At 32.3% G+C, this 25712-nt stretch overlaps 1 protein-coding gene and 1 pseudogene across 1 annotated transcript in view; one reads left to right on the top strand and one right to left on the bottom strand.

Annotated features, from left to right (window-relative positions):
* SPRED1 (sprouty related EVH1 domain containing 1) overlaps window positions 1-25712 on the top strand; it is a 102465-nt gene that overhangs the window by 62490 nt on the left and 14263 nt on the right. Inside the window, exons 3-5 of the mRNA XM_006920510.3 lie at window positions 2556-2724; window positions 3449-3498; window positions 13430-13585. Of these exons, the coding sequence (XP_006920572.1) occupies window positions 2556-2724; window positions 3449-3498; window positions 13430-13585 (375 nt within the window). The remainder of the gene's footprint in view (window positions 1-2555; window positions 2725-3448; window positions 3499-13429; window positions 13586-25712) is intronic.
* On the bottom strand, window positions 4061-4179 carry LOC112469665 (annotated as a pseudogene).

Here is a 25712-nt window from a genome sequence, read left to right as displayed (position 1 = left end):
CATTTGGTTGGAGAGTTTAATCCATTTACATTTAAAATAATTACTAGTGAGGGATTTACTTCTTTCCTTGAGGTATTTTTTTTTTATTATTATGTGCCTTATAACATTTTTAGTGCTCATTTCCTGCATTCCTGTCTTCTTTTGTGTTTGTTTGTAGTCAAGTCTTTAAATTCCTTTCTTATTTTTTCTGTATATTTTATAGTTTTCTTTGTAGTTACTATAGAGATTATAATTTTTGTTATAACATTAATTGAATTTATACCAGTTTAACTTTAAAAACATACAGAAACTCTGCTTCTTTACAGCTTATCCTCATCCCTTTCAGTTGTTGATATCACAAAATTACAACATTATACATTGTGTGCCCAGAAATATAAGCTAATAATTCTTTTAATTGTGTTAATCTATTGAATTTTATAGAAAACTATATTTGGGGTTACAAACCAAAGTTATATTAATAACTGGCTTTTACAGTAGTACTTTTTTTTCTTCAAATGTATTATTCTCATAAATTGTACAGAAACAAATATTGCAATTAAAAGCCATTGTTAAAATAATACTGCTACTATAATTGTCCATGTTTTTACCTTTATTGAGATCTTTATTTCTTTATATGGCTACAAGTTACTGTCTACTATCATTTCATTTCACCTTGTAGGACTCCTTTTACCTTTCTTTATAGGGAAGATCTAGTAGTAACAAACTCCCTCACTTTTGTTTATCTGGGAGTGCCTAATTTTTTCCTCTCTTGGACAATGGTTTTGCCAGATATGAGATTCTTGGTGGACAGTTTTTCTTTTAGCACTTTGAATATATATGCCCTATGTTCTGGCCTCCAAAGATTCCGAAGAGAAGTCCTTTGTTATCCTTATTTTGGATCCCTTGTATGTAATGATTCACTTTTCTTACTGCTTTCAGGATTCCCTGTGTGAAGGTCTTTTAGTTCATCTACTTTGGAATTTGTTGAGCTTGGATGTTTGTATCTGTATCTTTTATCAAATTTGGGGAGTTTCATCCATTGTCTCTACGAATTTTCTCTCTACTCCTTTTTCTCTTCTCCTTTTGCAACTCTCACGAAATGTATTTTGGCCCTCTTATGGTGCCCCACTGGTCCCTTGGGCTAGTTTGCTTTTCTTCATTCTTTTTGTTTGTTTGTTTCTCAGACTTAATCATTTAGACAGTCCTGTATTCAAGCTTAATGATTCTTCTTCCTGCTCAAATCTGATTTTTGAATTCATCTACTGAATTTTTCATTTCCGTTATTACAGTTTTCAACTCTAGAATTTCTTTTTAGGGTTTTTTTTTTAGGTTTTTTTTATCTCTTTATTAGTATTTCCATTTTGTTTATAAATCATTTTCTAGATTTTTTCCATATCTTCATTTAGTTCTGTGAGCATCTTTAAGACATTAAAATTTTTTTCAGTTATAGTAGACATTCAAAATTATGTTAGTTTAAGACCTTTTTTTTAAAAAAAAAAAAACCTTTGTCTAGTAGATCTGCCATCAAGTCTTTTTTAAGAACAGTTTCTGTTTTTTTTTTTTCTTTCAGCCAGCCTTACTTTACTATTTCGTTGTATGCCTTGGGATTTTTCGTTGAACACTGGGCATTTGACTCTAATAATGTGGTAACTCCGGAAATCAGATTGTCTCCTTTCCCCAGGGTTTGCTGTTTTTACTATTGTTTTTTTTGTTTTGTGTTTTTGTTTTAATTGTTGTTGGTTTCCTCTGTACCAAGGATCAGCCTGAGGTATGAACTTAAAGTCTTCTCATCTTTTCTGAATCTTTCCCCAGGTATGCATAGTCCCTTTTAGTTTTCACATATATGTAGTTGTTTTTGCATGTTCTAGTTTTTAATGTCTTGCCGTCAAAATGAGAAAAAGTGAAAAATGACAGGTTAAAAAAAGGTACTGGCTCTTTAAATATCCTGCAAGTCACTTCATTTTCATGAGGAAAGACTTGAAATAATGAGGCAAGGTACAACAGCAGTGGCTGCCCTCCTCTTTGTCTTCACCTCTATGATCAGAAGCAGCAGCCAGTGATCAGAGCACAGATACCTGATATTTGGAGGACAGGATCCTTTTTACCCACCTTGGCTCCTATGATTCGTGTACAAGCTGTTCCAGGAATACACGCACTACGCCTGGCCATGTGGCTGGAAGTGAAGGATGGGTTGCTGTTACTGTTCTAATAGCTAAAATGGATGGAAATTAACCACAATTTACTGTCCATGTCTTTAACTGAAGGCAGTTAAAAGCCTTCAACAGACTCCAGACTTCCAACATAGTTATATCAGACAAATTCTGCCAGTCCCGTTCTTGTCTTGGTGGGGAGACAGATTCCTGGTGCTTCTTAGTCTGAATCCTCTTTAATCCCATCTTAATTTCTGTATTGAGTAACTTCGTGAAACAGGTTAAGTAACAAGATCTGTACTAATATATAGTGGAAATACTCATTAAAATATAATAGCTCTTTTCTCACCTCAATTTGTATTTTTAGAGCTACATTAGATACATTTGATATATCTATAGTAATTTTTGGCATTTAACTTTTGACAGGTGGTTTTGGAATGTATGCTTAAAAAAGACCTCATTTACAATAAGGTCACTCCAACATTTCACCACTGGAAGATTGATGACAAGAAATTTGGCCTTACCTTTCAAAGTCCTGCTGATGCTAGGGCTTTTGATAGAGGTATTCGAAGAGCTATAGAGGATATTTCTCAAGGTAAGTTTTCTTGACTATTTTCTTAATTTTTGCCTACACTCATGTCCCCATAACAACATACTTCTTAAAGTAGGATCAAATAGATTGGGTTTAATGTTTAAAGACAGTTTATGAGAAGTTTATAAACTCCCAGCCATGCAGAGTAGACTGCAGTACTCAGCCTATCTTGTTATTTTTAAACATTGAAAATATTGAGCATAATGAAAATGTATACAGAGACATTAATGCGCAACGGTCAATAGTACAAATGACCATTAACTATCAATAGTGGATTAAGGCTTTTTTTTTTTTTTTCTAAATAACACAACTAAAATCTTATCTCTAGGTACTAAATACTGTTTCCTGGTTCAGAGTATTTAGAAAAATTGAGAAATCATACATGGGATTACTTAAACACTGGAGGTGGGAGGTGCATATGCTCTGTCTAGCAATTTGAGTATTTTGGAGAAGTCAGGAGCAAGGCTTGCTAGAAATGGTATGATTTGACAAAAACATCTCTTAGGTAAGTAACTGGAAATTTACCTATAGAAGAGGAAATCACTTTATTCTCTATTCTTCTAAGAGAGGGGCAAGTATGAGTGGCCAACATCTGACTGGTTGCTAGACGGCCTCAGACTGATCTCTGATTATGCTCCTATAGTATACTGATGATATGTTCAATTAGTAATACTACAAAGCTAATACAAAAATTCTTTATTTAATTAACTTTTACCTGTTTTCTTAGGATGCCCAGCATTAAAAAATGAAACTGAAGGAGCAGGAGATGACTTACAAGTAAGTATTTTGGCTGAAAGGAATTTCTAAACATAAAGGATATAGAGGATGACTAGCTTTAATAAACAACTTGTGTAAATTTTTAAGAAAATTTCTTTGACACTGTTTTTGTTGGAAAATACCAAGAAAATAGAACGAACAGGATGTACGTATGTATGTACGTATTATAGAGAGTTATTTTGGTTTAGTTTGGGTTGGTTTTTGGTTTTGTTTCATTTCATTTTGCTTTGAAGGCATTAGCTCATGAGATTATAGGGGCTGGCAAGTCCAAAATCCACAGGGTAGGCAGGCATGCTGGAAGTACTGTCATTAGTTGATGTTTTGGTCTTGATTAGGAAGGCAGTCTTTCCTCTTTGGGGCACCTCAGTCATTTAAGTGTTTTTATAATGAGGCCCACCCACCTCATGGACGGTAATCTCCTTAGAGTCTACAGATTTAAACGTTAGTCACATCTGAAAATTACCTTCACAGCAACATTTTTTTTTTCAGGCGAGGCAACCCTTGGTTGACCTCATAGATTGCAAGGACCTCAGCTTACAATCCCTTATTTTTTTATTTTTTATGCCTACAGCACCTGGTCTTCCTAGGTGGTCTCCCATCTGAGTACTAACCAGGCCTGACCCTGCTTAGCTTCCGAGATGAGACGGAATCGAGCTTGTTTAGGGTAGCATGGCCGTAGACTCACAACAACATTTAGACTGGTGTTCAGCCAAATAACAAGCTTGGCATTGTAGACTAGACAAGTTGACATATTATTAACTATCACAGATACCCCTCCCATGGGCAAGATACTTCTATAAAAATTCACAGAAAAGGAATTGCAAGTTGTTAATAAGCATACGGACATCCTTCCCTTTTATCACGCCGGTAATCAGCAGGTAGTCTACATTAACATTATTTTGGTTAACAATGACCAGAGGTTTAAAAATTGATATTATCCCATGCTGTGTCTATCCATGAGACTGACAGATTGATACACTGGTAGAGAAAATGTAGATTCGTAGATTCTATCTAGAAAGCAGTTTGGTAATATGTATAAAAGAGCCTTAAAAATAGAAGCTTTCGTGCCTGTTCATCCAGTGAATCAATTTGTAGTAATCCCACTAAGGAAGAAACACAAAAAAATTTTATACACAGCTTTGGAGGGCTGTGTGTATAAAATATTGATAGAAATGAGAAGCTATTTAGGAGAATGAGAATGATTGAATTAATTAAGGTATGTTTTTATCACAGTCATTAAAATTTTACTTTTTATGAATTTGCCATGTTATTGAGTAATAAAAACAGACAAAAATTATATGATGTCATTATTACTCAGCTAAAATGTTAAATATTTTTGTTAACTTTTAGATTATGGGATTCTGAGCTACATGGCTTTTTTATTAGTACTTTTATATATTTTTTAAGCTTGCTACAATACTATTAATACTTTTAGAATAACACTAAAAGAATCTAAATTTCTATGTATACCTTGTATTAATGATCAGTAATTCATATTATTAAAATAGTTGTGACCTAAAGACATGGAAAAATGCTTTATGTACAGTCAGAATATAGAAATATTTTTATTTTATTTGAGAAATATGTTTCCATAAAGTTTAAAGAAAAAACATAAATTGTTACCATAGATGATAACTGCCATAGTTATTTTTAAATATAGATTTTGGTGTTTTTTTTTTTCTATACATATAAATGTGTATGTACATATGTTATGATATCATTATACTGTAGTCTGGATTTTTTTCCACTTAAATACATAATATTTTCTGTGTTTTAAATGTTATTTCATATTTGTAATTTTTAATGTTTCCTGGAAATGGGTAAACATTTTGAAGTGCTCCCTATGATGAAAGTAAATTTAGTAAAAATTCAACTTAAGAAAGTAGTCAAAAAGATTTGACTACACTTTCATGAGGTTGCCAAGAGTTGGAGCTAACTCATTGTCATGTAACACATACTAAAAAAGGGTGGGGAGGTATTGAGATGCTAGCAAATATGTGAGTTAAAATTTTCTGAACATCTTATTTGAAAATTTTTTAAAAGAACCAATGTCTGGAATTAAAACTACCAAAGAAAACTCTTAAATTTGCATTATTATTTTATGATACGCCAAAGTTTTTGCTTTTCGTTCTTATTTTAGAATAATATATTGGAGGTATAAAGTATTCTAATTTATTGAGCTACTTTATTAGGTTTAAAGTACATCTTTGTTTCATAATTCACCTATGGGCTTGGCATAAACATTTTGAAATTATTTTGAGTACAAATTGATTTGTGGTAATGATTATGTCATGTTTACTTTATTGGTGATTAAATTGGTGTTAAATGAGTAACCTATTATCTAAATTTTTAAACCCAGAGGAGGTAATGATTATGCTATATTTAGATCTTAAGTGTCTCAAAGTTATTAAATATCAGAGTGGAAATCCTCTCCATTTTGAGTATTCATTCATTGAGCAAATATTTGAGTACCTATTCTGTGCCAATAAATAGCTAGACATTTGGTTATTTGCTGGTGGACAACTTTCTGCTTTCAACAATTCCATATCCTCATCAGTTAGCATAAATTAACAAGATGTTTACCTTCTATTTCATAACTATATTTGAAGGATTTCATAACATCATTTGAATTTAATAAAATCATTTCATGCCCATCTTTTATCCCTGATGTTTATTACAGTGCTGATCACATACATAACTGGTACTCAAGAAAGGTTTTTTTTTGAAGAAAATTCTTTAAAAAAATTAGGATTTTTTTAAATCATAAGCAGTAATAAGGTAAGAATGACCTTTAAGTTTGATTTTTTTTTTTAAACTAATGAGCCAGTTAAGGGTTTTTGTTGATAGTTTTTTAATGCAAGCTTATATTTGTTTTGAGATCATTTTTAATATCTTCCCCACCAAATTTGTCAGTTACAATAGCTCTAATTGTTCAGATATACTAGATTGGTAACAAAACCCATAAAACTCACTTCACAACACACTTCACGTTTTAAGAGGAAAAGAGATCAGATTTCATGCTTTGGGGCAGAAGGAAGATGATACCTAGTTGATCTGAAGTGAGAAGTACTTGACTAACTTACTCTTTTTTATAATTAGGTAATGCCATTCTGAGCCAAAAAGATTAACAGGCTGTGATTTATACTTGTTTAAAGTAATTTTGCTTTAGACAAGGGAGTGTTAATTGTTCGTGTACTTATTTTCAAAGGTGGTAACATTTTAATAAGACTCTATATCTGAAAACTCCTAAGTTACTGGATAGGTTTTATTTAGCTAGCAAAATGGATTTTATATTACTGTGACTTAATCACCATCCTACATTAAGTAATTATAGCTAAATTCCCAGCATCTTAGTACATTTTAGATTGAGTTTTATTTAATATTTAAAGAGGGGACAAAATAAAACCTATATAACCTTTTTGCATAACATTTTTTCATTATTTAAATTTTTTCTTGACTCTTAGACAAATACATCTTTATGTACAATTTTTGTATAGTTAGAAAATTATAAAGAAGAAATCAGGAATCATTAGTCCCCAGCCAGATGTAACTGCTATTAATATTTTAGGTACCCCTGCCTAGATTTTTTTTTTTTGTATATTTGTTTTATTCTTTCATGTTATATTTAAATACATCTTTTTAAAAAACACCATTGGGATCGATCTCTTTTCCATTTTGATTGTTTTTAATAAGATTTTTGTATTGGTGATTATGGTGAGTGATGGTGGTAGTTGGAATTTAAGAAATATTACTTATGAAATTTGAACCCACACAGTTTATCATCACAGTCTTTGGATTTAGCCATTATATCATGTAACTGTACTACAGTTTATTTAACCATTCATGTTTCATTGAACATTTACTTTATTTTCTATAGCCTTTTAAATTAATTTTTGTTGGTATTTCTGAGTGTGACCTTAGGATAAAATCCTAGAAGTAAGTAGATGTGCCGGTTAAAGGATTGTATAGAGATTTATATAGTTATTAAGAACTATGTAACTACTGCCTATTAACACAAACAGATTTATAGACAATGAACAATCCCTGAAAACCTAATATCCACTTCTAAGCCAAACTAAACTTTCATTAGAAAGGTGCTTTAAGTTTTTTTTTCTGTTGTTGATAGGGTGAAGGACTTGTTTTCAGTTTTTTTGCTAGGCATGTTATCTTGGTAAATGTCTTATACTTTCATGTTTTCATCACTGATTACTGTGTGCAGGTTGCTTAAACACAATAATGTGTATGTTATTAATGTTTTCAGGCAAAGTTCACAGACAAATGCAAAATTAGAAACTCAAGGGTCAGTTTATTCATATCCTTAAACGAATCAAAAGTATCTTTAAAAATCTAATGAACGCATAGGAGACAATGCATTGAATTGCTGCTACTGAATACTACTCCAAAATGTTAATAATGATTTTGCTGGGCTCGTGGAGTTATTAGTAATTTTTTTTCCTTTTCTGTGCTGTTTGCATAATTTCAGTATATTATTTTGAATGCCAAAAATAGCTTTGGTCACATTTTCAACATGCAGAGCTAAAATATAAGATTTCTTTATCAAAGAACATATAAAATTCTTTCATAATGCTAAAATAAACTAAGAGTATAATTATTAACTTCATTTGTTAGATATGACTCAGCTACACATTTTCAAACCTAATTTGTGATGTACAAGTATAAGAATGAAGTTCTTGAGCAATAAGTAGACTGTGATATCACTTTTTTCATGCTTGATTGATTATTTATTAAAAGGTTTGCAGAACAACTTGGACGTTTTCTCTGCCTCAGAATTAACATAGGGAGAAGGGACAAAGGCAGGAGAAAACTAAAGTCTGTTTTCATTTTCTCTACAGCCCGAATTATTTTATTGCTTTACCCACATCCCTTTGCCTCTACAAACAAAATTGCTACAGTAGTCTTGGAAAAAGAAAAAGCTAAACAATCTCTTAGCAACCATAGGAGAATAATTATTATACCAACCTCTGATAGTGAAACAGTTTTCCATTGTACATTAAACTTTGCGTGGGATACTTTATAGATAATGCAGATGAGCCTATGGCAGCACAATACTAAAAGCATTGAGTGTGCATCATATAACTGCTATAGACAATTTTTTTTAAAGGTGAAGATCATGCAGATGTATGTGCAGTCTTTATACATGTTGCATATTAAATTTTCTATTCTCGTGGAAGATATTTGGCATTTCCCACACCTCACTTTAGATTGTGTCCACATCCCCATAGTAATTGTTTGGGTTTTTTTTTAAGGATTATAATTCAGTAAAAAAACATCTGGACTTGACTAAGCCTGAAAACTTTTTATTTTTCACATCCAAATTAAGGAAATGTTTTGGTTATTATTAATTTTACTTATAGAAATGGTACAGATAATCTTCTTGGAGAATAACAGTAAAATTTTTTTCTTAATTAAATTGGCAAAGATTGATAAATGATACTGCCCAGTGTGGGCAAATGTCTAAGGAAATGGTCTCTCTATCATGTACTATTTCATACATTTCTAAAAATAAAAGAACTCCTTAACAAAAAAATCTTCACTCACAAAAGAATTAATTTTAATAAGTTAAAAGTTCAAAGTACACAAAAAGTAATTCTTTCCATTAATGAACCTCTTTGGAATAGGTAAAAAGTAAAACCTATACATTCATTCATTTGTTGGAACAATTATTGTTGTTCTTTTGTTCATTCTCAAAATTTCTTGTTTGTGTAAAGAAAATAATGTAATTTTAGTGAGACAGAAATTATCATAGAAATTAAAATAACAAACATATATGAGTGAAATCGTGATAATGTCTAGTCTTGGTGAAAATTTGGAGTGTTGTTTGTGGATACATGCATTGTTAAAACCAACTTGGAAAGTAATTTTTATTATGTAAACTGGACCATATGTATATCCTACAATCCAGCATTTCCACTCTTGGATATATTACCATAAAAACTCTTGTACATATGTACCATGAGGGCTGTACAAGAATATTCTTAGAAACATGTTGAAATAGGAAAAAATTAACTGTTTCATCTTAGGCAAGTTATGTAGTTTCTTTGATCTTTAGTTTCTACATATAGAACAGAGACATGATAATACTATGTACCTCCAAGGGTTTGGGGATTAAATAAGTTAACCCATATAAAGTACTTGGGACAATGTCTGATACATAGAAAATGCTCAATATGTGTTAGTTATCATTGCTACAGAGAAGTGAAAATATGAGCTATTGCTACATGTCAGCATGTAGCAATATGTCAACATGAATGAGTTTCACCCCCAAAAAGTTGATCATAATAAGCAAGTCCTGTAATGTCCCAAATAGCATGATATCAGTCAAATAAAATTCAAAAGCATCTAAAACTAGTTTATGGATAATACCTTGTGGGAAAACTGTAAGGAAGAGTAAGAAAATGAAAAAATACAACAACTTCAAGATACTGTTTACCTGTTGGCACTTTAAGTGGTAGATACGGGAGATGTTAACATGGAAAAATGCATAGGAGTTACTTGTGTTGGTTATATTCTCTTATATTGGGTGACAGGTATACACATTTCACTATTTTTATGCTATTATGTGTATAGTCCTTTACGATATTTCTTTAAAGTAATATCAATTGTTTGGTGTATATCCTTCCTGATATAAAATTTAAAAATATCTGTCCACCTGTCTATCAGTGAAACAGATAAGATCATGCCATACTGACAGTTCTGTACCTAGCCTGTTCACATTTAACAATATCTTGTGAGTGCTGCATACAGATCTTTTTAATATCTGCACAGAATTCTATCATATTTATATCATAATTTTTTAACCAGTCCTCTGCTGATATAGCCATATGATTTTGTCTTTTTTGTCGTTAAAAATAGTGCTACCGTGATTATTTGTATATATATCTATATATATACCTTCTCGAAGAACTGCACTACCACCAACAGTGTAAAAGTATTCCTATTTCTTCACAAACTTTTGCTAACATTGAGTACTATTTATCTTCCATCTTTCTAATCTGTATAGAAAATTAGCATATTTTGACGTCTTTAACTGAGAGAAGTTCAGCATCTTTTCATATACTTACCGTCTGTTTTTTCCCTATAAAATAAAATTGGACTTATATTCTGTACATCAGTGTTTCTAGGGGGAGAGGGCCCATTTATGTGGATTGTGTAAATTATGTATTTTATGGAAGTGTTCCTCAGACAATACTGATTGTCTTTCCTCTCCTCTCCAGTATGTGCAAGATTTCCCAACACGGCTTTATAATGGGAGACCTTGAAGGGTTCCAAGTAGAAAAATCAGTCTTTTATATTTTTATGGTTATGATAGTGCTGTAAATAAAATTACGTATACTGACTATTTAACACTAAACATTTCCCCACATAGTAGATACTATTCATAAACCTAATTTCAAGTGACCACTTAATACTGTTAACTGGGCATACCATAATTTACTTAACCAATTCCTTATTTTGAGACATTAAGGTTATTTCTTTTTTTGCTATTAAAAATAGTTCTGAGAAAAATATATTGTGCCTAAATCTTCTGTAGTGTAATACTTTTTTTAAAAACTAATTTCAAGAAGTGGTTAAAATGTGTGAATATTTTAAAAGCTTTTGCTGTATTTTACTGAAATGGCTTTTCAAAATGGTTGTTGCAGGGTTTATTGTTGTATATAGAATTAGCAATGAAAGAATGACCATTCATCACCACTTTTTTTTTAACTTAATTTAATATACATCTAAATTCATAACTTGCTGAAATATACATAATTAAATAGTAGGAAAATATTCTTTTCCAGTTTAGGATTCTCTAAAAATGTTTGTTTTTCACAATTCATGTATAGTATGTGCCTTGTTATAGATTGTAGACTCTTCATTCTCAAATAGTGAGGGTTTTTGTTTTTTGTTTTTACAATACTAGACATATGAAAGATGTTTTAGTTATTTTATTAGCTGAGACCTACTTAGCCGTATATTCGAATTCACTGTGTGATATGAAATACTTCTAGTTAATTGGTTATTTTCGGCTATTTTGGTAAAAATTTTTAAGCAGAGCTAAATCATTTGTTACCCAAATATACACATTTTTATTTAATAACAAAACAGTAAATACTTTTTGTAGTTTTTAATCCTTTGAGTATCTTAACTAACCCTGAGATTGTTAATATGAATATTATACCCAATTTATAATAAAAAGAAATTGTGATTCAGAGGAGTAAATTGCTTAAATTTTATTACCTAGTTGGATGAGACAAGGTTCCAACCTAAGCCCTTACTCTAAATCCTTTTATTCCTGGTGTTTTCTTCTATTCACTTTGCTTAATTTTTGACAATTACTTGAGTTATTTGTTTTGAGAACTCTCTAGAACAAATAAGTGTGTTTTTATTCTTCCAAATTTTGATCATGCATTTTGAAAGAATGTATGCTGGATACCAGTATTTAGCCAACTCCTTTCCAATAATTTAGCATTAACTGTCGAAACACATTTGGATAACTGTTATGAAAATTAGCTAAATATAGCAATTAACTGGGTTTGACATATTTAGTTTTAAGTGACAATAGATTCTCAGATATATTTTAAGTTAAATTTCTTATTCCCTAATAAAATAATGGCTTTGAATTTTCAGAACATTTTCACAGGTATTCTCATCTCACTAAGTTTTTATGACAATCCATGTCATAAAAGAGTATAGGAATTATAATTACTTGATAATTGAGACAGCTGGGTTCCAAAGAAATTAAATGTCACAAGGTTACTTTGTTTCAGAGCAAAGACTAGAACTTGAATTTATAAATTTAAAGTATCTTAGACATTAATGAACTTTATTGCTTAATTTTAGAAGTAACACCAAAATTTTTTGATTTTTTAAAATTTTATTTTAAAAACTTATAAAGATTTGTACCTTTAAAATTGTTAGCCCTATCGTGATTTCTCTAAATTATTTTAGAATAAACCAGTGGAAGTGTTTCTGTCATTTTCACTTGGATGTCACTGTTTTTTTTCCAAATAATTATATGATAATGGGAAAAGTTATATCAAATAGTTATTTCATTTCTTAAAGAAAAAGAAAAGAAACAATTAAAATGTGTGTAGGACTTTTCATTTTGTAATGTGCTAAGTTTCACTTATTTAACATTTATTTATTGTTTTTGAAATTTTAAAGGCAAATCTTTACTGACTGTCATTGAGCATATCCCCTACCTAAGTCTCATGTGATTTTAATTTTTCTAAATAATCAGCAAGTTCAGGCTATGTGATTCATTCATTCATTATTCAAAAAGGTCATGGACTGCTGTCTTCTTCTGATCCCCTCTATCACATACGATTACACAGTCCTTGGTACATGCCTTTCTTTTGACTTGCAAAAGTTTTGTTGATTTGTATTTTCTTCCTAATGTTTTCTTCATTTTCTATGTATGATACCACCTTTAGTTATAATTAAAAGCTTCATTATAATTAGCTCTCTCACACACGGAATGGTTAACCTTCTAATTCTTCCTAAGTTCTTTTCTGTAAGAAAGCCCATTTTGCTCATAAAATCGATTTAAAATTTTTTTTTTTTTTTTTGAAATTTACTTTGATTTAGCTCAGAATCATACACATTTGAGTTTTGGGAGTTGCTATTCATTGTGACGGCGGTGGTGTGTTCTGACTGATTTGCAAAATATGTTAGAGAGTGAAGTATCTAATTTTTTTTTTAATTTATTTTTTTATGATGACATTAGTTAATGAAATCCAGTAAGTTTCAGCTGTACACTTTAACAGTAAGGCATATATATATTTACACTGTTCACCTACCATAGTTGAATTTCTTTCTGTCACCACATATTTGACCCCCTTTACCCCATCTACCTCCCCGCAAGTATCTAATTTTTTATTGTTTTTTATATTCTGGCAACTAATGATTTGGGGATTATTCCCATTAGGCAACTGAAGAAGAGGATACTCCCAGTACTCTAGTGAAAGATCATCTTTTCCAGCAAGAGACAGTTATTACCAGTGAGCCTTATAGAAGCTCAAGACCTTCTCTCTTTGAAGATCTGAATGCCAGAAGAGTCTACTTGCAAAGCCAAGCCAATCAGGTGAGAAGATATTTTTCAGTGTATTATTCATATGTATAGAAATCAGACGTGTTAGACAAGAACATCAAAGCCATCTACCCTTTTCTAGACAAAATAAACAACAGTAGGAACCCAGGAGAATATGATTTATAATGAATCAAATCCAGACAGCTGCCTTCTCTGTGTCCTCATGTGGCATAGAGAGAGAGAGAGAGAGAGAGATAGAGAGAGAGAGAGAGAGAGAGCGAGCACTAAAGTGAGCATACTCTGGTGTCTCTTTCTTATAAAGGCACTAATTCTGTCAGACCAGGACCACACCCCTTATGATCTAACTACTTTCTAAAGGCCTCATCTCTCTAAATACCATCACACTGTGGGGTAGTTTTTCATATGAATTTTGGCAGGACATAAATATTTAGTTCATAACAGGAAGCAACATAAATAAAAGCATGCACAATCTAGGGGAAAAAACAATTTGGAGGGTAGAAAAGAGGAAGATAGAACAAAGGCCCAGATTGTTGTGCTTTTTATGTTCTGCAAAAACACCTGGACTTTATCTTGTTTGTTGCCCCACAAATCTGGGTACATGGTCACCTACCAGAAGACACAAGAAACCACAGGTTAATAAACACAGTGAATTTTTATGGAGTGTCAGTTTTACTCAAAAACAAGAAATTCCCAAATGGTGTATCAGTGATGGGAATTTTCCTGAACACTTGGTATTGCTCTTCTTTTTCTCCCAATTTAGTCATTTGATGGAAGTAAAGTAATATTTATATTGTGAATTTATACTTTTCTGATTACTGCTGATATTGAGCAACTTTTTTCATATGCTTCTTGACCATTTAGAAATTGTTTTGTAAAGTGTCATTTTGTTTTTGCCCATCTTATATTGAGTTGTCTTATAATCATTCTTTTTATTTATTTGAGAAATAAGTTCTTTGTTGGGTTTATATATTGCAGGTGTATCTTCTATCCTGTGATTTGCCTTTTCAGTCTCATAGTAATGTCTTTTGCTGAATAAAAGTTTTAAATTTTAATAAAAGCAACTTGGTAATTTTTTCCTCTATAGTTAGTGTTTTTTTATGTGCTGTTTCAGAAATCTTTGGGTATCCTCACCAGATCATGAAGATATTTTATATTGTCTTTCAGAAGCTTAACTATTTTTCCTTTCATTTGATCTTTATAAATGGTGTGAGATTAGGTCAAGATCTCCCCCTAACCTGGGGAGCCAATTGATCTAGCATCGTCTAGTGAAAAGTCCGTGGTTTCTAAAACTGCATTGCACTTGTCACATGACTAATATATGTGTGGATCTCTTTCTAATCTCTGTTCTGTTCCCCTAGCATATTTGTCTATTTTTCACCTTTACTAGACTTTTTAAATTATTATATAGCTTTACAGTAATTCTGGATTCTGGGAGTTATGTCCTATAACTTTGTCCTTCAAAATTTTTGTTGTCTGGTTAATGACTCAACGTATGGTCAAGTGCTAGTACTCTTGAAAAGAATGTGTCTTCTTAGTTGTTGGATGCAGTGTTCTTTATATATATTAGATCAGGTTTGTTGTTGGACATCTGTTTGAACCTATGTTCAAATTTTATATATCCTTATACTTTTTTTTTTTAATTCGTCAGTAACTAAGCAAGTTATGTTAAAAAATCTCCAACTGTGATTGTAGAATCATCTTTTAATTCTATCAACTCTTGCTTTTCAAAGCTGTTATACATTGCACATAATTTCGCAATTGCTCTATCTTTTTTTGAATTGACTTTTTTGCGATTATGAAATATCTTTCTTTATCTCTGGTAATACTTCTTGCCTGAAAGTCTGCTTTGTGTGATGTTAGTATGGCTACATCAGTTTTCTTTTCGTTAGCACAGTACATATTTTCCCATCCTTTTACTTGGAATATTTCTATAACTTATATATATATATAAGATGTCTCTTTCCAACCATATATAGTTGGACTTTTTTTCCCCAGGTGTCTTTGAGGTTTTTGTTCATTTACTTTTACTGCAATTACTGATAAATTTAATTATAAATCTATCATCTTATTTGTTTTCTGTCTGTCCTGTTGATCCTCTGCATATTTCTTCCCTTCTTCACTTTGCTTATTTAACTACTTAATTTTCCCCTTTATTAATTAGTAATACAGTTGTTCAATATTTTTATTAATTATTCTAAATATTATAGTATGCATCATTGGCTCCTTAGAATTGACTTTTTTTTTCTTCTTTTTTTTTTACTATTTCCTGGACAATGCAGGGATCCTATAATACCTTAACACCATTTATCCCTCATTTACTTTTTGTGGTGTTGTCATGAATTTTAATTAATTCTCACTTTATCTCTCTCTTTCTCTCTCTGTATATACTTATATATATGAAAAACCCCACACAATATTATTTTAAACAGTCAATATTTATTTAGATTTATCTACTTATTTATGAATTTTTATATTCTTCAACCCTCCCCCCTTGTTTATTACCATACTTCCATCTAGGATTATTTGCTGTTTATTGCTGTCAATCTCAATTTTTGTTTTTTTGGAAACATCTTTTATTTCCTCCATTTTTGATGGATTTTTTGCTGACTGTTGTGTCTAAGTTAACATTTATTTTCTTTTAACACTTTAGAAGATGTCATACCATTGTCTTATAGTTTTCCATCATTGCTATTAAGAAATACTGTTTTTATCTTTGGCTTTGAGCTGTTTGATTTTGCTATGTCTAGATATTATGTTATTTATCTAGTTTGGGTTTATAGAGCTTCCTGAATCTGTGCCTTTTTATATTTGAATAGATTTAGAAATTTCTCCACCAAGTGTCTCTTCAAATAATATTTCTAGATCTGAGGTTTAAGGGGAGAGATTAGGATTCGAGATAAAATTTGAGAATCGTTATTCAAAGATGGAAATTAAAATTAGAACAGTTAGAATTATTTTAGAATTACTTTGTTAAGAACAGTGTTCAGAACTAGAACACTGGGGTATCTAAATATTAAAAGACAGTGAGGTAAAGAAAAATGGTCACACAGGTAGGAGAATTAGGGTAGGGTAATGTTTCAGAAGCATAGGAAGGAGAGTTGAAAGGAAATGATAGGGAAGTTAATGTCTTGCAGTTAAATGACCCAATAAAATTTGAATTCATCTCTAAAACGTAATTGGTAACAGCACAGTTTTAGTGAGATTAGGAGACATTCATGATGGGAGAGGAAACATTTCTTTTTTATGGGCTCCTTTCAAAAAGTTTGACTATAAAGATCTTTTTTTTAGAGCTTAATGGTGTGTGGGGCCAAGGAGTGAAAATGCTTATAATTTGAAGGGATAAAGAAGAGAAGGTAACGATTCAGGTTAGAGAACACAGGTTAAGGAGGTAGCATTACTTCAACCTTCAAAGCCAAAGAAAAGTTTATTTAAAATTACAGATTTATTATAAAGGAGACAGAAATTTAATTAAATTCAAACTTTATCAATTCAGCATTGTGGACCCCAGCGTTCTTGGATGAGCCTAAAATTTAACTCTTTTTTCTTTTTTTTTTTTTTTTAATCCTAAAGACTTGAATAGGATTGGGGGGCGGCAGTTGAAGAGAAAATGAAAAACCTTCTAGATTATTTGGTAACTTTTCTAATAGCAACTCTCAATACAGCCATAATATAGCATATAAATATAGTTTGAAATATTTAAGTCGAACACAGATTGTGAGAAGTTCTTTGCTAATAGATCTGATTAGGTTATTAAAGGTTGCAAGAAACATACATTCTCAGGCTATTTCAAGACGGTCAGGACTTATTGTAAGCACCTGGGCAAATACCATGATAAAAGCACATATTCAGACAACCTCCCTGTTTCTCTCAAAATAACAACTTCACTTTAGGTTATCTCTTGGTTTTCCTTCACTCTGATTAGTTCTACTTACCAGTAATTGTCATCTAAGTATATCATTTATACATTTGCTCAGGGCACAAATTTGAATTCATCCTGATTCATCCTCTCTTCTTCTGACACTCTGTCTATCCAGTCAGTCAACAATTCTGTAAGCTCTACATTCAAAGTATATTTCTTCTTCTTACCTCCGTAATTTCTTACGTATTTCTACCCATCTTACCCACACACATCGCCAATCTCCATGTAGTAGCCAAAGTAATCCTTCAAAGATATAAATTAGATCATATCACCAACCTGCTCAAAACTTTCAAAAAGTGTATAATCTCATTTAGAATAATATTCAGAGTTTTAACAAAGCTACTATATAGATGATTTTGTTCTTGGCTTCTCCAGATTTACTTTTTATTAATCGTTCTCTCTCACTGTCTCAAATACCCCGACTTTCCATGTTTTAAATGTATTAAGAATTTATCTGTGCCTCAGATAAATTTATCTCTTTCCTCTATTTGAAACACTTTTCCCCCAGGTCTTCATAGAGCTAGTTTCTCACTTCAGATCACCTCTTCCGTGAAGCCTTCCCTGAGCACTCTAAATAAAATAGTAACCTCTCCATTGATATATCCTTATTCTGCTTTATTTTTCTTCATAATACTTATTACTTTCTGACTTCATATATTTTTCTCCTATTTGTAATTTTTTGTTTGTTCACATTTACAGTAACTTAGAAGTTTCTGAAACAGAGTAAGCATCCAGTAAACATTTGTTGAGAGAAAATGAATAAATGCTAACAGCTTCGCCTTGGAAGCGAACAGTGTTTTGACTCAGCTTATTCCTAGTCTTGTTATCATTCAGTATTGGAAACTTGGTTAATTTAAGATCATTTGGTCGTAAGTAACAGATCCATTCAAACTAGCTTAAGGGAAGACGACTTTATTTTAATGACAAAATGGCATTTCTCAGAATTCATTTTAAGAATAATAAGGCTAAGACTTTGGGGAACTGAAAGATATTAGGTAACTTTTCTCTTTTCCCACTCCCTCTCCTCCCTTCTGTTCTACCGACACATACCCCATGTGACCATTTATCTTTGTTTCTCATTACACATCTGTTTCTTTCTTTTTCTCTATAGTTTAGGTTCTTTGTTGCCTCATCAGTTTATAAACAGTCATGACTATCAGAATATCAGGCATAGCCCTTTAATCTACATGATATTCCAGCCTAGAGTTCGTCCACCCAGCACTGGCAGAGCTGAACACTAAACACCAAGAATTGCGGTAGAGAAAGATTGGTTATTTTATTATGAATGGTGCCACCCAGGAGAACAGGAAGCTAATACTGGGATCCAGGGTTCAGGGCAGGTTTTTAAGGATCTAAGGGAAACAGGTATGCAGAAGCTCTGACGGGGCAAGTTTTAATCAGAAGACTTTGGAGCTTGGCCATGTATGGTAAAGGGCATCAACACAAGATCTTCTGGACAGTAGATCCTTTGCTTCTGGACAACAGACTCCTTGTTTCTGACTTGTTTCTGAAAAGATTTTAGTGTTCAGGTTCTATTTATGTCCTGGTCCTTTGGTTCTGGTGGAGTGCAAGGGAGACTTTAGTCTGGGTCTAGCTGGAGGTCAGCGTTCTCTCCTCTGCACATGCTTCAGCTGTATGACTTGTGATTTTGGTCTGTTGTCTCTGAAAAGCAACTTGGTATCATGTTAAAACAGGATAGGACCATTTTGAGCTGGTTCTGTGGTTATACTAGATCCCTATACTATAAACCAGTGTCATATTCTTACAAGAAGAAAGCTGATTGGCTCAGTTTAGGGCAGGTTTATATAGCTCACATAGCTGTCCATTCCAAGATTTATAGGATGGACAGATTTAAATTAGGCATTAGGGGAAAGTTATTCCCTGGATAGAAGTTTTTGCAATAATGGGTAAGATCTCAGACTTTAGATGCAGGCAGATCTAATTATACTTCCCTGCTTTTTAACTTAAAATTACAAAGCTCCTCATATATAAATAGCAATAATAGTAAGACTCCTATAGTGTTATTTTAGGGGTTACAAAAAAGTCATTCATATTCATGCATTGATACATATATGATATATATATACATATGATAAATTTTTGAATACCCATATATCAGGCCTCTATTCTAAGTCTTGGGAAGAACTGTGAACAAGGATATGAATCATAGCCTCATGGAGGATATAAATGCTAGTGAGGAAGATAGACAATAAATAAGTTTAAAAACCAGTACTATTTCAGATAGTAATAAGAGCTATGAAACAAAGTAATGGGAAATAGAATAGTAGGGGGACTTATGCAGAAATAGAATAGTAGGGGGACTTATGATTGGGGAAAGCTTCTGAAGAAATATTTATATGCAGATATATGATCTTTCAAAACAAAACAGCCATATGAAAATCTAGAGGGGGGAATAATCCAAGCAGCAGCTTGGTATTTTAGAGAAACAGGCCTGTGTAGCTATAGTTTAGTGAATTAAGGTGGTAATAACTGCAAATTACAGTTAGAGAACCTAGTAGTGTTTAGATAATGTAAGCTGTCGGGAAGACTTAGAATTTTGTTCTGGTGTTAAAGGGAAGCTATTGGAAGGTTTTTAATCTCTAATAAAGGTCTAATTTGCATTTTTAAAACATGGCTGCTATGTGGAGAATTGACAGAATATGGTCATGAGCAGAATTAATACCAATTTAGAAGGCTATTGTTTTTGTCTAGGTAAATGATACTGTGATTTGGACTACACAGAGATGATGAGAAATGGGTAGATTTGGGATAAATTCTGGAGGAAGAGCCGAAAAAAATAAAACCACAAGATAATAGATTGGATATGGAATACGAGAGAAAAAATAGTCAAGGATGACTTAGAGTTTGAGGTCCAAGCAGTCGAGTAGGTGGTTAATCATCTGAATGAAGATTGGGGAAGAAGACTACCTCCGTTACCACCAATACAACACTGCTACCACTTCCTGTTCTTGTCAGAGAGCATAGAGTAAGTGATTTGCCTAATATCCAAAGGTTGTGTGTTAGAAACCACAGACATTTTAGAACAGGTAGCTGCCAATATTAACATTTACATTTCATGATTAAATAAACTGTCATGATTATTAATGGCTATAAAAGACATGACTTGTCCTGACATCCAGCATAAGAAGATATAAAATCTAAAATGTCCAGAAAAAGTAAATAAAAAGCAGGAATTTTAAAAGTAATTAAAATTAAAAATTTAAAACTAAATTCGAACCAGAAACTGAGAAATTGAGGATTAAAAAATGATAAATACTTCTTAATGAAGAATAGATGGAATATAAAGAAAAACCCCCAAACTTGTGTGAATTGGGAAATTAAAAGTATAAAAACTTAAAGAAAAGTAGCATAAAAAGGAAAACAATAAAACCAATCCTTTAAAGAACAAAATTCTTAAAAAGAGCAATAAGAAGAGAGATAAATGATAATTTAAGCTAAAAACAATGAAAAGAAAAAAGTAAATTTTCTAACCATTGTAGTGGTCTGAAGAGATAAAGTTGAAGAAATATATATGTCCTAAGATACTACTTCTAATTTTGTTGTTACTGCTCTGCTTATAGGACAGAGCAAATAGTTAATACATTTTATTGTTGCTGCTGTTGTTTGTTTATGTAAAATTAGCCATACAGTCCTAACTGGTATGGAAGTTGACCTCTTAAATCTTTAGGGTTCCTTGAAAATGAGTACATGATGAGCTTTCCTCAAGTAGAGAGCTAAAGCAACTGTGCAGCAAAAGGTCTGATCAGAACACTTGCTATTTCAGCCTTTGCCTCAGCTTAGGACCAGTAGTTGGCTTACTCTCAGAGGGTATGTATATGTGCATGTGCACATAGATATGCTCGTGAGCATATGTGTTTTTTTTGGGAGAGGACATGATAATTGGTCTGACTGGTGGGTTAATGTGTTGATCCGGCTTAAGGACAAACCTAATTCTAGAGATAACATAAGCCTGCTGATTTTCTTGAGTGAATTAAGCAATCTGTAAACATTTACCTTATTTATGATCTTCCTGGGTTACAGACTCAGTAAGACATAGATAAATACTAGCAAACTTTAATGGCGTTTATTGTCCTAGCAAGGAAGGAGGGCGTAGTTCCCTGACCAGAGTAATTAAAGATTATAGTTTTTTAACCCTCTAGGAACTGAGGGCCACTCACGGAAAATTGGTCTCAGCGAGAGTCACAGTAACAGCATGGATCCTGTTATCTAAATTTTTTTGATGATCATCCTAAGTATTTCTTGTGATCAGATAGTTTTAAATTATTCATTTAACTAAAGTTGTACTTTTCCTACTCACATCAGATTTTATAGTACCTTTCAGTTTCCCGTCAGCCATTTTTGAAACACATTAGTTTTGTCATCTATTGCTTGAGATTTTTCTCAAAAGACAAGGCTCTTGTTTCTTTGATAATATTTGATTGTCTTAATTTGTTGTTCTGTTAAACAGACACAGGAGTGTCTATTCCCTTAGAACGTTAGAGCTGAAGTTTGTACTGATATACTTGATATTTTTTTCCCTCTAATATGTTATAGAAGAAACGATATGAGATGGCATAATGAAACCCGTTGTGATTCCTACCTGGTGTTTTTCATTAAGTTTTATGGAAAATAAAAATATTACTGAAAGCAACATCATTTCTGGCATCATTCTACTTTGGGGGGGGTGACTTTCATTTCAGAATAGCTGTTAAAGCGTTTATGTATTATTGTGTTTAATAATTTATTCCACCTCTGTAGTTGTCTTAAGAAATCAAGAAGACTGTTAAAAATAAGGAAATTTTATAGTACTTTGGTGCCTCACTAAGTGCTTTTGAGTTCAGTATTTCATTTGAGCAAAGCTAATATCTTTAGTTTTTAAAATCAGTGAAGAAATTAATACATAGAATAGCAAGTACCTGAACCAAGGTCGCTAAATTTTGAATTATTGGAATTCTAATGTTACTTAGAAATGGTAAGCAAATGTACTTCTTTTCTCCTCCTCCTCTGTATTCTAGCTCAGATTAAAATGTTTCTCTTCATGGTAAACAGTCAGCCTTATACTTCATTGAATCAGTTGATTATAGTTTGTTAATCTTAGTCATAACTGGTGCCCACTATGTGCTGGGTACGTCTAAAGCACTTATATAATTCATTTTAATCCTCACAACCCATATAACAAGGTTCTTTATATGGGGGATAAAAATTATCTATAGTTTATGCATTTTTGTCTAAGTTTATTATGAAATTTTATAAGAAATGCAAGAAAAATTAAAATATTAGTACCAGAAAGGAAAAAAGTAATTGTAAACCAGTTTTACTTTGAGCAAGTGATAGCAAGAATAAAAGCAAAAAGTAATCTGCTTTATCCCGTTCAGGAATTTTGGGATATCAAAACAATATCTGGAGTCATATTTGCTTATTAGCTTCTAGGAATCTTAGGAAATAAGTCTGAGGTACCCACTTTAACACTTTTAAGTATAAAATATGTTCTAATATCTTGAGTGATGGGCAGAGAAACTCATTTTGGTGGAGGAGAGAGTAGAGATACACACATCCTGAAGTAGGTCATATTGATGAACAAGGAGAAAAAACTTGGTGAATGTAACCCAAACTACAGTAGACTAATAGTCGTCATCTAGACTCTGGGAATTTACTTGTCTTACCTTCTTTGGCTTAGGGAACTATAAATTTTTAGCTATTTTCTTTTTTTTTTTTTGATTAGTTGGGGGAGAAGAAATGTACCCCTCTCCCAAAATGGCAGTAATGGTAATAGTAGTTAAAGTAGTCACCATGTAGAAAAGTACAAAATAGTACTGGGTAACTGTAGAGAGGGATGTGAACAATGTTTGACAGATAGCTCTTAGTATGGGGACTTTGAATATGGCTTCTAGAGGCAACCAGACCATTTGATTCTGAATTCCAGCTATACTATCGAAACTTATCTACAAGATTGATGTAACATAGAGAAACCCTTGCCTCTCAAGGGTTATGTTGTACGTTGCATAATTAGATGTTTACACATTTGTTGTTGAAATAAGTGAACTCGATTTATTAGGAATTAAGATGGAAAAGGTTTTCTCTTTTAAAGCTACAAAAGCCATTAGCTATACATTTAGTAAATATTGCAGAACTTTATTAATGGGAATAATAAATGCACACTTGCATTTAGCGCAGTACTATTAGGGTTGCGTACTGGTTGTCCATTTGGATGTCACCCAAAAGATCTCACAGGGTGAATTTTTCCATAGTACAGAATCTGGCCCTGAACTTTCAGACCAGAAACCTTATTTTGTCATGCTGTTAAACTGGAGTCATCTTTCAGAGACTAAAATAATCAAGTTTAAGAATATGATGTGTAAAAAGCCAGATGTAAAGTTTTAATTTAAACCATCATGTTGTTCATAGGAGCTTGTTTAGCACATTGCATAAAATAAATCTTCATGATATATTACTACATTATTGTCAAAAGCCGGCTATGTATTTGTGTTCAACAGAGTAATTAAATGCTTTGACCCTTTTCTACAAGAGAGGAACAACCTTGCCAAAAAGACTAAACTAGACTAGACTACTTACTTCCTCACTGTCAAGAAATACGAAGAGTCAAAGATTTAACCCTACTTATATAAGTTAACAAGTTAATTTGCCAACTAGTTTTATGGATGCTACCAGAAGGCATGAGACTACTTGATCAGAGACAAAGGACTTCACTGCTCATAGCACAGTAGAGTAGTGGGAACTTCATGTTTGTGTTGGTTCCCCTTGCCTCTCAAGTCCCAGAGGAACTGTGCTGAGCTGATCAGGTGGATGTTGCACACACAGTGGTTTTAACATCACAGCATTGGAACCCCTGAGCTTAGGGAACCCAAATCTTTCATAATGGGCAATACCTGACTTTTGTCATGGAGGGAGACAGTGTTTTTGTTATACTGGATACTAAACAAACTAATGTCACAGGGGAGACACTATATCTTCCAAGGGTTCCATTAAACACACATCTTTGAAAACAGTCTGAAACAAAGGCAGACAAATGCGCCTGCCCACTAGATCTGCAGAAATGAGACCCATAGAGAATTGTTACCTAACATTGGCTTAGGTTTCTCCCTCTAGTAATGTTTAAATAGGCATTGTCAGTGTTTGTCTTTGACTCATTTTCTGTGCTTCCATGGGCTATTTAAGTTCTTTTGATGGAAAGGTTCATTCTTTCAAAATGCTTATACTCTCATTCAGGTTTTACTTAAGCCTAATAGGCCTAAAAGCTATTATGGCTCTTTTACTCAATTTCTTTTACCTTCAAGTTCCTGGAGGTCATTTCACTATAGAGAAATAAGACCACGTGTATCAATGAACTTGTGATCAAAGATTTATGACATTTAATACATAGAAAACAACATATGTAATGAACACCTGAGAAACCACCAAACAACAAAAAGGAACACTCTCATTCTGTCCACTTGTTTTTATCCTAGAGGTGGCCATTAACTTACATTTTGTTTGCTTAGAATTCCTATTCTTTTCTTGATAGTTCTACCACTTAATTTATATTTCTTCTGCCAGAAAATATTTCATATTTTTGTTGCTATTAAGCATGCTTCTAGTATGAACTTTCTTGTCTCCAGCTATATGTGCAAGAGTTTCTTTAGGGTGTATAGGAATGAGCTCTTGAGGTTGATGTGCTACAAAAGGCACTGAGATAAATAAGTCAATAGGATTCTGTGTTCTGTGAGTACAAGAGAGATGTGTTGAGCATTTGAAAGATTACAGAAATAGCTGTGGTTGTTCCTTTACAAACTAATTTTAACAACATGTTCTTATATAATAATCTTGCTACTGAGTAATAAGATTTTCAGTGTCACTTCTCCTTTTTGAGTTTTATTTGTGTCCAGAATCTCCTAGTTTGTGGTTGTTTTTCACTTTCTTTATGGTGTTTAGTGAACAGGCATTCTAAATTTTAATGCAACTGAATTTAGCATTCTTGGTGTTTTTTTACAAATTCCTCCCAATCCTTGTTTCAGAGATTTTCTTCGTATTTTGTTCTGAAAGTTAGTTTTGACAATACGCTTTCGAACTGACTTCTCTTCTGTGATAGGGATCCAATTTTATTTTTACCATATGTAAAAATAATTGTTCTAGCACCATTTGAACCTTTTTCACCACTGTTGTGGACTGCTGTATCTGTCATCTATCAAGTTTGCATATTCATTGAGATGTTTTTGGTTTCTCTAGTCTGTTGGTCTGTTTGTC

This window comes from Pteropus alecto, unplaced genomic scaffold (genome assembly GCF_000325575.1).
Source record: "Pteropus alecto unplaced genomic scaffold, ASM32557v1 scaffold86, whole genome shotgun sequence".
NCBI lineage: Eukaryota > Metazoa > Chordata > Mammalia > Chiroptera > Pteropodidae > Pteropus > Pteropus alecto.
The sequence above is the reverse complement of the archived record's forward strand: the minus strand, read 5'-3'. Positions and strand labels throughout refer to the sequence as shown.